The 12,206-nt window shown below is 45.6% G+C and overlaps 1 protein-coding gene across 1 annotated transcript in view; it reads left to right on the plus strand.

Annotated features, from left to right (window-relative positions):
- Positions 1 to 12,206, plus strand: part of tgfbr3 (transforming growth factor, beta receptor III) — a 147,055-nt gene that overhangs the window by 111,577 nt on the left and 23,272 nt on the right. Inside the window, exons 8-14 of the mRNA XM_014169092.2 lie at positions 2,174 to 2,363; positions 3,393 to 3,664; positions 4,257 to 4,412; positions 5,632 to 5,793; positions 6,387 to 6,590; positions 7,848 to 8,141; positions 9,251 to 9,377. Coding sequence (XP_014024567.1) covers positions 2,174 to 2,363; positions 3,393 to 3,664; positions 4,257 to 4,412; positions 5,632 to 5,793; positions 6,387 to 6,590; positions 7,848 to 8,141; positions 9,251 to 9,377 — 1,405 coding nt within the window. The remainder of the gene's footprint in view (positions 1 to 2,173; positions 2,364 to 3,392; positions 3,665 to 4,256; positions 4,413 to 5,631; positions 5,794 to 6,386; positions 6,591 to 7,847; positions 8,142 to 9,250; positions 9,378 to 12,206) is intronic.

Genomic DNA, 12,206 nt, shown 5'->3' on the forward strand with positions numbered 1-12,206 from the left:
AGCCCCATCCACTGCCTGCCTGCCAGCCTGGCTGTTTGTACAGCTGCCCTGTAGGCTGTCACTGAATCAATCAGACCAGCAGAGCAGGGCTACAGTTGGCTACAGTAGTGGGCTACGCTAAGAGAAACATTAGGGGGAGTAGGGGACCGGAAACTGGGAACACATGTCAGCGATGTGCTGTGCTGCTGACCTACAGTTTACTGTACTGCGAAATTACTAGCCTGATCCCATATCTGTTGGCATGACATGACATTTGGCATGCCCATGAATGACCATAGGATTTAGCAAGACAGCACAAATATCTGGGACCAGGCTAGGAAATTACAGGCCAGGGCAAGACATAAAGTACAGTACTGAACTCAGAACAGCATAAATCATTGGGAGGAGTTCAGTTATGATGGATCAGATTTGTTTTTCACTTCTGGTTTTGATTTCTGACTTTAGAACCCGTTAATCCATCTAGGACCAAAGTAAACTGAAACTGCCCAGTATCATAGCAAGGGTTTCATTGACAAAATGCTTACTTAATGCTGTGTGTGTGAGAGTGTGTGCATGTGAGTGTGATCGTGAGTGTGCTTGCCTGCATGAGCATGCATGTGTGTCCCAGTATAAATATCTGTCTTTGGGAACCAGCCACTGGTTCAGAGTGAATATCTCAAAACAGAGAATGTCAGCTATGTATGTGATATGATAGCCTCATAAAATCAAAGCGTTGCTAGCTACTGTCAGAGGATTGGCCACAGCTCTGCTCCTGCTCCAGGGGACAGAGGGGAGCTGCATCCCAAATGGCACCCTACTATTTATATACTGCACTACTTCTCATCAGAGACCTATGAGCCTTGAGGAAAAGTAGGACACTAAATAGGGAATATGATGCCATTTTGGACAGAGTGGATCTGTGGGAAATGTCTTTGGGAAGGGATTAGCCCTCCTCACATTATACAGTTGGAACACTGGGGAACTAATGAGGAATTCTGGTAGAAATCTGACACATTAGACTTAGTCCCACCATTGATCAGGCTTTTTGTGTGTGTGTGTGTGCGTGTGCGCGTGCGCGTGCGTGCGTGCGCAACTCTTCACCACTGCTACATTGGTCAGGGCCTTTCCATGCCGAGACCTAAAATGTCTCTTTTGACTTTGATTCTTTCAAGATATGAGAGTAAAATTAATATTCTCACACTTTCATTGTGGGTTGTGGTCACACCGGCTTTTGAAGCTCTATAGTGAAGTTTTACCATTTCATACAGTCAGACAAAGGAAATGAAACCAACATAGACCTAGAGATTACTGGTAAATGCTGCTAACTACAGAAGAAGAAAGCACCCACTTTGGTTTGTGTAAGACTGATGACGGCAAGGGCCTCCCGAGTGGCGCAGCGGTCTAAGGCACTGCATTGCCGTGCTGAGGCGTCACTACAGACTCGGGTTCGATCCCACGATGTGTCACAGCCGGCCGTGACTGAGAGACCCATGAGGCAGCGGACAATTGGCCCAGCGCTGTCCAGGTTAGGGGAGGGTTTGGCTGGCCGTCCTTGTCTCATTGTACTCTAGCGACTCCTTGTGGCGCGCCGGGCACATTCAAGCAGACTTCGGTCGTCAGTTTCCTCCGACACGTTGGTGCGGCTGACTTCCGGGTTAAGCAAGCAGTGTGTCAAGAAGCAGTACGGCTTGGCAGGGTCGTGTTTCGGAGGACGCATGACTCTCGACCTTCGCCTCTCCCAAGTCCGTAGGGGAGTTGCAGCGATGGGACAAGACTGTAACTACCAATTGGATACCACGAAATTGGGGAGAAAAAGGGGTAAAGGTAAAATAAAAAAAGACATTAAAAAAAGACTGACGACAGCAGGTAGCTTACCAGTTAATAGCGTTGGTCCAGTAACCGAAAGGTCGCTGGTTTGAATCCCCAAGCCGACTAGGTGAAAAATCTGTCGACGTGCCCTTGAGCAAGGCACTTAACGCTAAGTGTTTGCTAAATGACTAAAATGTTCATGCTGCTGTGTAAGATATGGTTTATATGGTTGTGATGTTCTGTTTCTTTGTTGATAACTGATAAGATTACATTGATTAAAAACTTGAATCAAATCAATTGCTGGTAGTTTTGCCTCTACCAATATTTCCATATGATTTACAGTATAGGCTACTAAACCTGTTAATTCCGATTTTTCCCCCAATAGACGTCAGATACCATCAGTCTGAGCCCCAACACAGAGAGGCTGATGGAGGTGTCTAAGACCCCCAAACACCACCTCCCATCTGGCTCTCAGGCCCTGATCAAGTGGGCAGAGGAGCATAGCTATGGACCGGTCACCTCCTACACCCACACCCCTGTGGCTAACACCTTCAACCTGAGGCTCAGGGAGCCAGGTAAGACACGCCAGGCCTTTTACATTAGACTCAGATTTGTGTTCCAGTACTTGACTGTAATTAAACTAATACGGTAGATGTTGTCATGTATGACAAACAGACCTAGGTTTAGTCAATTCAATAAAGATATCTACAATGTAAATAAATGAGCTATGCTTTGATTTATTCCCATTTTTCATGAGCATACATCGTTAGAAATGTATTTAACTGTTAAATAATGAATGTCTACCACAGACCATCACAGTTTAACTGTTCTTAAAAAGACAATATCATCAAAACTTTGGCCAGATTCTGCTCTGTGCATTTTCCATGGCTCTAAAACCACCAGATGACACTTTAACAGAGGCCCCTGTCTCTGTCTCTCTGTCTCTCTGTCTCTCTGTCTCTCTGTCTGTCTGTCTGTCTGTCTGTCTGTCTGTCTGTCTCTCTGTCTGTCTGTCTCTCTGTCTCTCTGTCTCTCTTTGTCTCTCTCTTTGTCTCTCTCTTTGTCTCTTGTCTCTCTCTCTCTGTTTCTCTTGCTCTGTCTCTCTCTCTCTCTCTCCCTCCTTTCTCTGTGTGTGTGTGTGTGTGTGTGTGTGTATGTGTGTGTGTGTGTGTGTGCATGGTGTAGGTGTCTGTGAGTGTACACACGTGTACGTGCGTTTGTGTCTGTGACTAAAGTTGACTGTAATTAAACTAATACGGTAGATCATGTATGACAAACAGACCTAGGTTTAGTCAATTCAATAAAGATATCTACGATATAAATAAATTAGCTATGCTTTGATTTATACGCATTTCTCATGGGTATATATTGTTATAATGTATTTAACTGTTAAATAATGAATGTCTACCATAGACCATCACAGTTTAACTGTTCTTATGAAGACAATATCGCCAGAACTTGGGCCAGATTCTGCTCTGTGCAATTTCCATGGCTCTAAAACCCCCCCAGATGACACTTTAACAGTCTCTCTCTCTCTCTCTCTCTTCTTTCCAGTTTGTGTGTTTGGCTCTGTGACTAAAATTTGTGTGTTCTGTGACTTCCAGATGTGCTAGATCCCCTGGACTCCGTGTTCCTTCCAGACCTGTCTATCCTGTGGGACACCAACCCCCTCCTGTCTGGTGGCCCAGGGGGTGCTGCCTCGCGCTCCGGTGGCCTGCCCTTCCCCTTTCCCCCACCCAAGGAGCATGGCCTGCCCTGGCTGGGAGGGGAGCAGGGTGGGGAGCCTGAGGAGCAGCAGGGGACCCTCAGTGTGGGGCTCAGTGTTCAGTGTGAGGAGAACAGGATGGTGGTCAGCATCGACAGAGAGAGTCTGCAGGTGAGTGGATGGATAGTGCACTGTAGTAGACAGCCAACTGGTTTATCACTATGACTAATTGTGTCTGCAATAGAGGACAGGCTTGGTTTATCTCTGAGTCTTCCTCTTTACGTAATAGTGACTGGTATGGAGTTGAATGAATTGTGGGTATTTTCAACGTGTGTGTGTGTGTGTGTGTGTGTGTGTTATTGTGTGTGTGTGTGCTATTGTGTGTGTGCATGCATGCCCTACAGTGAAGCAGGCAGAACACAACAGACCACATCATAGTGTATTAAAACCCACACTGCAATTAGGGATAGTTATGGTTAGAGTTGGACCATCCTGTGGTTTTTATGTCTTCCGGGGAACTTAATATCACACCGAGAAGTAGTCTGTACTGTATAGTGGCATAGTGACGTCTAATGCCAATGAAGTATAGTGCCACATTGTGTCTCAGCAACCTCTTCTGACAGTATTGAGATGATTGTTGATCATGATTTTTATTTTATTGCAAATATTATAGATTATTGATTGACATTACATTGTTTTTCTTTCAGTTTTTTAAGACTTTATTAATTGACTTTATATTACTTACATTTGTCTCTTTCCTCAGGCCAGTGGTTATGGTAATGCCAACCTGACTCTTCAAGACCCAGAATGCAAAGCGACGGTTAACTCCACCCACTACACCCTAGAGACGCCATTGGAGGGCTGTCAGACCACCAAGTACCCCATGCACCCCAGCTCTATGGTCCTCTACATCAACTCAGTGAGTACCACACACAATGGCTATAGCATCTACAAAAACGAATCAAGGGCCAGTTTCCCAGACGCTAGTCTTGCGTTAGCATACTCCCAAGTCTTGTGAAGCTTGAACATTTAAGCTACCTGGACCCAAATAAGCCTACTCCTGGACTGAAAAAGAAGGTTCAATGGAATATCTCCATTTAAAATAGTTTTTAGTCCAGAATTAGGATAAATCTGGTTCTGGGAAACCAGCCCTATGAGTGCTGTATCCCCCAGCCCTAGCCTGTTACTCTGAACAATGGTATAATCAGTTCTCTGTTGAAAGCATTGGGAGAAGCAGCCAGGGAAACATTTAGGACAACACTATGAAAATGTTATGAGGTTCACTATTACCGTCAAACCCTTTCTGAGCAGAGTTTATCATTAACATGGAATGCAACATGTGCTTTCACTAACAAGCAATGATAAATCACTTCTCCGCGGATCTATTAAATTATTTTCGTAGCAAATTCAGTACAAGTTACAAAATACATTTGTGTCCAAATACAGATTAGAAATACCAGGCACACACCTAAAGTTCTCAGACCCCTATGGTCAAAACAAATTCATCTTCATTTATCTGTTTCTCAATATATCAAAGCCCCATATCCTAGTATGGTCCTTGTTTGTCCCATCCTACGATAAGGTGTTTTAATTACTTATCTACACACCAGCAGGAATAAATTAAATGGCAATGATAATAATTCACCTAATTTAGCCCGTGTCCTCCAGCCCTAACTCACCTTTGACCCTGTAAACGTCTGAAGTACACAGCAGGCTTCCCGTGTTTCTTTAAACTGACAAAATGAGACATATGCTTCACGGGGTCTGCCTGAGAGAGCTCTGGACTGTTGAAATCTCTGGACGTTCCCACGTTTTAATTCCAGCTCATCTGTTGCAGAATGTTTTGGCAGCTAGATTCAGATCAGAGCCCTGTCACTGGTGCCCTGGGCCCTTGAATGAAGCAACACCATTCACACAGACAATTATTAGAAAATAGTTTGGCGCTGATCACTGGGAAAGTGTCCTGGGTTGTGTCTCATATGGCTCCCTATTCCCTATATAGTGCACTGCTTTTTTACCAGAGCCCTGACAAAGTTAGTGTTTTATAAAGGGAATAGCTAGGGTGCCATTTGGTACGCATACTGTATCTGAACTGTGTGTTCACTGATGTGTTCAACTCCGCTGTGGTTGACATCCAGATCCTGATAAGTCATGCTGAGCCTAAGGATGGGAGTGGTGGTCCCCCAGATGACGAGGATCGAGAGTCCGGAGACGTGACCTTCCCTGGGGAGGCAGAGGAGCTGGAGAGGGCTGCTTTCCTGGAGCACACCACGGATCCTGATCACAGATCCTCCATTCTGGTAAGACATCTATAATATATTTCGATTCTATATGACTCACTCTCTCTCAGGGCCAGAACGCAGGTCATACATTCTGGTAAGACATTTAGCTATATGACTCTCTCAATTATTATTATTTTTTAAACATTAGGTCTCCCTCGAAAAAGAGGTTGGTTTTTAACCTCAAGGGAGTTTATTCTGGTTAAATTGAGGCTAAATGAAAAAGGAATTAAGAGTGCAGCATTGAATGACAGGGCCTGCCTGGGTTTGGGAGAGCTGGGAGTCAAGACCAGACCACTAATCACAAATAAATTGACTCCCATCTTATAGATGGCGCCGTACTATATGGCTGCCGTCGTGCGTGCGCCGACCCAATTTACTCTTTTGGTTATTTTAATTTTTTTGTGACTTTTTTTCCCCAAAAATGTATCCTCTGAACATCAGATCGGCAGTTACTATCCTCAATTCCGGCTTCAACTTTGACTTATCTGCCTTGGGCTATTTGTTTAATTCCTACCCAATTTATATATTTTTTTGATTGGCTCGTCTCTCCTTCTCCATCCAGTTCAACTGTTTTGATTGGCTGTCTCTCCTTCTCTGTCCCCCTCCCCCAGTTCAACTGCACCTACAGGAAGAACCAGAACACCCTAGGAGGATCAGGATCATCAGGATCCTTTTCCCACTTCGCCCCGGCAGCTAAGGAACCAGTCAGAACCGACGTGATGTTCAACATGGAGCTGTACAGCAGCCAACTCTTCCGCTATCCATCAACCCAGGCCTTCCACACCGTTTCCAAAAATAAACAGGTCTTTGTAGAGGTAAATGGAGCAGTGAACTACTACAAACGCACTGTACCAGGCTGGCTGTAACCGTTTGGAATATACTGAAGTAATACATTGTGTCTGTTGTATTTTTCGGCTGTTTGTGATTCGCTCAGATGAAGATAGTTAGTAGGCTAGTATCCAGATGTTAGGACCTGAATTGTCGGAGCGATTTCACAAGTTGTGTGTGTTCGTGTTTCTGTCTCTCTTAGATATGAGGCCTGTCAAAACAACAGTGAGGACTGTTCTGTGTGTACGCTGTGTCTGGACTGTCGGGTCCACTTTCATCTTTGAATGTTTTAGCTTCCACAGGGTCCGTTGATATTTGGTCTGGGTCGGGAGAATATAAAGCTAACATCTCCTCTTTCTGCTGTTAGCTACCCCACAGCCATGGTCTCTGTCCTCCCCTCAGGGTCCTGGCACATATGGCACTTCTATTTATTCTGTCTGGCAAGTCCAGAATGCACCTTGGAAATAGTACTGAACAATTATTACTAGAGAGGTCCTACAGGGAGGTTGTGTAAGAAAAGCTAGAGATTCATACTGAGCCTACTCTCTCCCACATCCACACCTCTCACGCTGGGATGAGACCTGCCATGCCCTGTCCCGGTCCCTGAGACTATAGCCCAAACTAAGGTGTGTAGGAAACTGCTGTTGTGCAAGTCCCTGTCGAGCATGAAAACTGTCATTTTGAAAGCGGCGTGTGTGTGTGTGCCTGTGCATGCATGTCTGTCAACCTTGGCATGGTGATGGCACCGACAGAAAAACACATTTAGGTTTTCAGTGGGGAAAAAAAGGACGAAAAAGCAGCAGAAGGATAATAACTCATGGAAATGCCTTGTGGTCTGCCGTCGGAGAGATCCTCTTAAAATGTTTTGAAGGGACTGAAATCCGCTTCAGGATTTGTGATTCTTGGACCTGATAACACTCTGATAGTGTTCTTTTTGCTTGTTCTCTGTGTTAAAACAAATTGTCAGCTCCTGGACTGACAGAGAGTGTACGGACGTATGCCAAGATGTTGCTCTTCACAAAACTTTGCAGGCCGAAACAGATAGTTTGTCAATTTGACGACGTCGATGAGAGGTTTCAACAATAAAATCATTGGATACCTTTAGAGGCTATATCAATCATGTAGCCTGAGCCTCCACACATTGCTTACACGTTATAAACGGTAAAACATTTGTATGACTTGAGTTTATTGTTTTTATAAAAAATGACACCATTTTGTTCCTTCTCTTTTCTCCCGTGCTTCAGATTGGAGCCTTCAAAGTCGACCCAGAGCTAGGGTTCATGATCCAGACCTGCTTCATCTCTGCCAACTCCAACCCGAACATCCCGTCTTACTACACCCTGATCGAGAACATCTGCCCTACGGACGACACGGTCAAGTACTACCCTCAGAGAGACCTCCCTATCCCCCACTCCCAGACTGACAGGAAGAGGTTCAGCTTCACCTTTAACTCACCCTTCAACGAATCGTTGCTGTTTCTGCACTGTGAAATGTCTCTCTGCTCCAAGAGACACCACAACAACCAGGGACAGGCTATGGTACGTTGTTTTTCTTTCGTGTCTGTTCATCCTGTACGCTACGACCTCTAAAACAAAGTAGAAGAGAGAAGCTTAGAATTTTGATTTGATATCAGTAATATTATTTATTGGGATAGATTTACTGTATGTTTTGAAGAAAGGGGGAGTATGAAGAGTTGTGGAGGTCGGCCCAGGGTTTGAACCCTGGAACCCAGGTGTAGTCCAGAGCCGGTTGTGCCACTGCCAAACCATCTGCCTCTTTCAGGGCCCTACTTCATGTAACACAGACTCAACTGGCATAACCTGAGTCTGTGGTCTGTGCAATGATTCATACATTTTATGGTCATTTGAGCAGCATTTAGCGTAGGTTAGGTCTGTGCTCCTGTCTGCGGAGACTTGGCACCAAGCTAGGCCTGCTGCACAATCTGCCAGTCTCAATTCATTCTGAACCAGAAGCAGGAAGCATACATCTACTTAAGGTTTCCTAAGTAACCATCTGTAGAACCAAAACAAGCCACTAGCTCAAGTGTCACTTCACTTTTCCTTCCTTCGCCTCGCTGTACTGTAGCCTCTCTCTCGCTCCCCTCCTCACTCTCTCAATCTCTGCTATGCCATTGCACTTTCATATCCTTTTCCAAGCAGTTCTTTCTGCTCAGTGCTCCCCCAGCCACCCTCTATCTGGGTCTCTGATGGTGTTCTACATTAAAACTGATTCAGAGTCAGGTTGGGGCTCCAAACCGACTCACACCAGAGCAGCGCTGCAGCTGAATGTTTACATTATGGTTAGTATAGGGATCAGGGGAAGGAACACAAGTTTTCACTAGGTATGATTTCCCAGAAATTATACGTGTGGTCAAAGATCAAAAGGGATGCTTGGTCTTGGGTAAAGGTGTAGAGATTTGATGTATCGATTGGTCTTCTAAACTGCTTTTGGTCATATGAATACATGTAACACTCTCATGGCTGATAAGTAAATCATACAAAAAACTGTACATTTTAATGGGAAAATGAATGAGTTCTGTTTACATATGAAATTAATGAAATGCATAAAAAGTTAATGTGGTATATGAAATCCAAGGCTGAGTTATCAGGGATTTCTCAGTGGTCCTATTGTGTTTCTCTCCATGTAGTGTATCCAACCGGACGAGGCGTGTACGTCTGTCAACGGAGAGATCATCCTAGCCATGATGATGAACGCCAAGACTTCTACCAAGACCCTGGTGGTGGTGGAAGGACATGTGGAGAAGGAGGAACCAGGTGAGTGGACTAAGAAAGATAAAGTACTGTACAGCCCTCATATTCAATGTAACCTCTATGATGAACCAGCTTATCCAGAATATATGGGGAGTATGGCATAAATATGCTGAAGTAAGAAGTACTTGAAAGTACTCATTCCCTCTTTCCCTCCTTCCCTTCTTCCCTTCCTCCCAATACATCAGAGCAGTGATGTAGTCAAGACACTAAACCTGGAGTCTGAGTCGAGTCCCATGTCCCTAGTGTTCGATTCCTTTATACTCAAGCCACGAGTCTCTTGGTAGAGCTAAAAGCTGCGGTCCAACCATTCAAAAAAAATTTTATGATATTAGTGTTGCACATTTGTAACGCTAAATAGATAATACAGCCATCTAACATTTGCTGTTGTAGCTAATGTGTTGAATTATGCAAGAGAGATTTTCTGACATCAAATCAAATTTAAGTCCAAGTCTGAGTCACCACTGGTCGTGTCACGAGTCATGATAATCGTGACTTGAGTCCAAGTCAAGTCCGAATCCTGGACTCGAGTACTACACCACTGCATCAGAGTATAATCTTAGTGTAGTCTCGTAAGACATACTGAAAGTCTCATTCTAACATATGGCCGTCATTGTAAATAAGAATTTGTTCTTAACTGACTTGCCTAGTTAAATAAAGGTTACATTTTTTTTTTTAAATGAATGTCTGTGGAGAAAATCTAACTGAGACATACTGTATGTGCAGTCTGCCTAACTAACATGCTGAGCCAGTTGGCCAGAGGAGACAGAGCTGTGTTGAGGGTCATTGAAGAAGAACAGGAAGACAGAGTAAATAAGAGAACTGGGTGGCAGGAAGGACATCCCAGAGAAAACCAACTTCAGTTCTGCAGGAAGAGAGGCAGAGAGAACTGTTCAAGTCACAATGCAAAGCGCATCGCATCCTCCCTCCATCCCCCTGCCTCCCTGCATCTGGAGTTTATTTGTGTGTGGTGTGTGTGTGTGTGTGTGTAAGTGTGCTCATTGGAGCATAGCTTGGGTTTGGGGGGCTTGCTGCTAGCGCTGAGTCCCCATTCCAGTTCTACCACAGTTCTACCAAGCAATACTGTGCGGAAGGAGCGGAAAAAGACGAGTCATCCACATCCATCCAGCACGGAGCTCCAGTTGTTTTCATTTAGCCCTTCTCTGTGGCCTCCCCTTCCCGGTAGAGAGAAGGAGGGAGGGAGGGAGGGAGGGAAGTGGAGTGGTCTTCTCACTAGCTTTGGGAGTGTATCCAGAGCTAGAGGCCTCCTCATCGCTGCATTAGTCAAATGCTTTTTCACTCACTCCGTCAGGCACAGAGGGCTGGGTGTGTGTATGAGTGTGTGTGATCAGAGGGTGGGGTAGACTGGGGAGGTCCTGGGATCACGCAGTCCCAGGATCACTCGCATAACATTTACATTTACATTTAAGTCATTTAGCAGACGCTCTTATCCAGAGCGACTTACAAAATGGTGCATTCACCTTATGATATCCAGTGGAACAACCACTTTACAATAGTGCATCTAAATCTTTTAAGGGGGGGGGGTTAGAAGGATTACTTTATCCTATCCTAGGTATTCCTTAAAGAGGTGGGGTTTCAGGTGTCTCCGGAAGGTGGTGATTGACTCCGCTGTCCTGGCGTCGTGAGGGAGCTTGTTCCACCATTGGGGTGCCCGAGCAGCGAACAGTTTTGACTGGGCTGAGCGGGAACTGTGCTTCCTCAGAGGTAGGGAGGCCAGCAGGCCAGTGGTGGATGAACGCAGTGCCCTTGTTTGGGTGTAGGGCCTGATCAGAGCCTGAAGGTATGGAGGTGCCGTTCCCTTCACAGCTCCGTAGGCAATCACCATGGTCTTGTAGCGGATGCGAGCTTCAACTGGAAGCCAGTGGAGAGAGCGGAGGAGCGGGGTGACGTGAGAGAACTTGGGAAGGTTGAACACCAGACGGGCTGCGGCGTTCTGGATGAGTTGTAGGGGTTTAATGGCACAGGCAGGGAGCCCAGCCAACAGCGAGTTGCAGTAATCCAGACGGGGAGATGACAAGTGCCTGGATTAGGACCTGCGCCGCTTCCTGTGTGAGGCAGGGTCGTACTCTGCGAATGTTGTAGAGCATGAACCTACAGGATCGGGTCACCGCCTTGATGTTAGTGGAGAACGACAGGGTGTTGTCCAGGATCACGCCAAGGTTCTTAGCACTCTGGGAGGAGGACACAAGGGAGTTGTCAACCGTGATGGCGAGATCATGGAACGGGCAGTCCTTCCCCGGGAGGAAGAGCAGCTCCGTCTTGCCGAGGTTCAGCTTGAGCTGGTGATCCGTCATCCACAGTGATATGTCTGACAGACATGCAGAGATGCGATTCGCCGCCTGGTTATCAGAAGGGGGAAAGGAGAAGATTAATTGTGTGTCGTCTGCATAGCAATGATAGGAGAGACCATGTGAGGATATGACAGAGCCAAGTGACTTGGTGTATAGCGAGAATAGGAGAGGGCCTAGAACAGAGGACGGCCTTCCCTGTAGCTCAGTTGGTAGAGCATGGTGTTTGCAACGCCAGGGTTGTGGGTTCGTTTCCCACGGGGGGCCAGTATGAAAAAAAAATAAGGGAAAAAAAATGTATGAAATGTATGCATTCACTACTGTAAGTCGCTCTGGATAAGAGCGTCTGCTAAATGACTAAAATGTAAATGTAAAATGACAAAACAGATTTTTTTGGGATAAAACTGCAGTTGTGTGTGTTGTGGTCCATGCGTCGTTAGGCTGGCTGGTCCAGGGAGTTCTGATACCAAACATCACATTGCACCCATTATGATCTAAACCATAGATGGGGGTGATATCATGAGAG

Source organism: Salmo salar, chromosome ssa23, assembly GCF_905237065.1.
Source record: "Salmo salar chromosome ssa23, Ssal_v3.1, whole genome shotgun sequence".
Classification (NCBI taxonomy): Eukaryota; Metazoa; Chordata; class Actinopteri; order Salmoniformes; family Salmonidae; genus Salmo; species Salmo salar.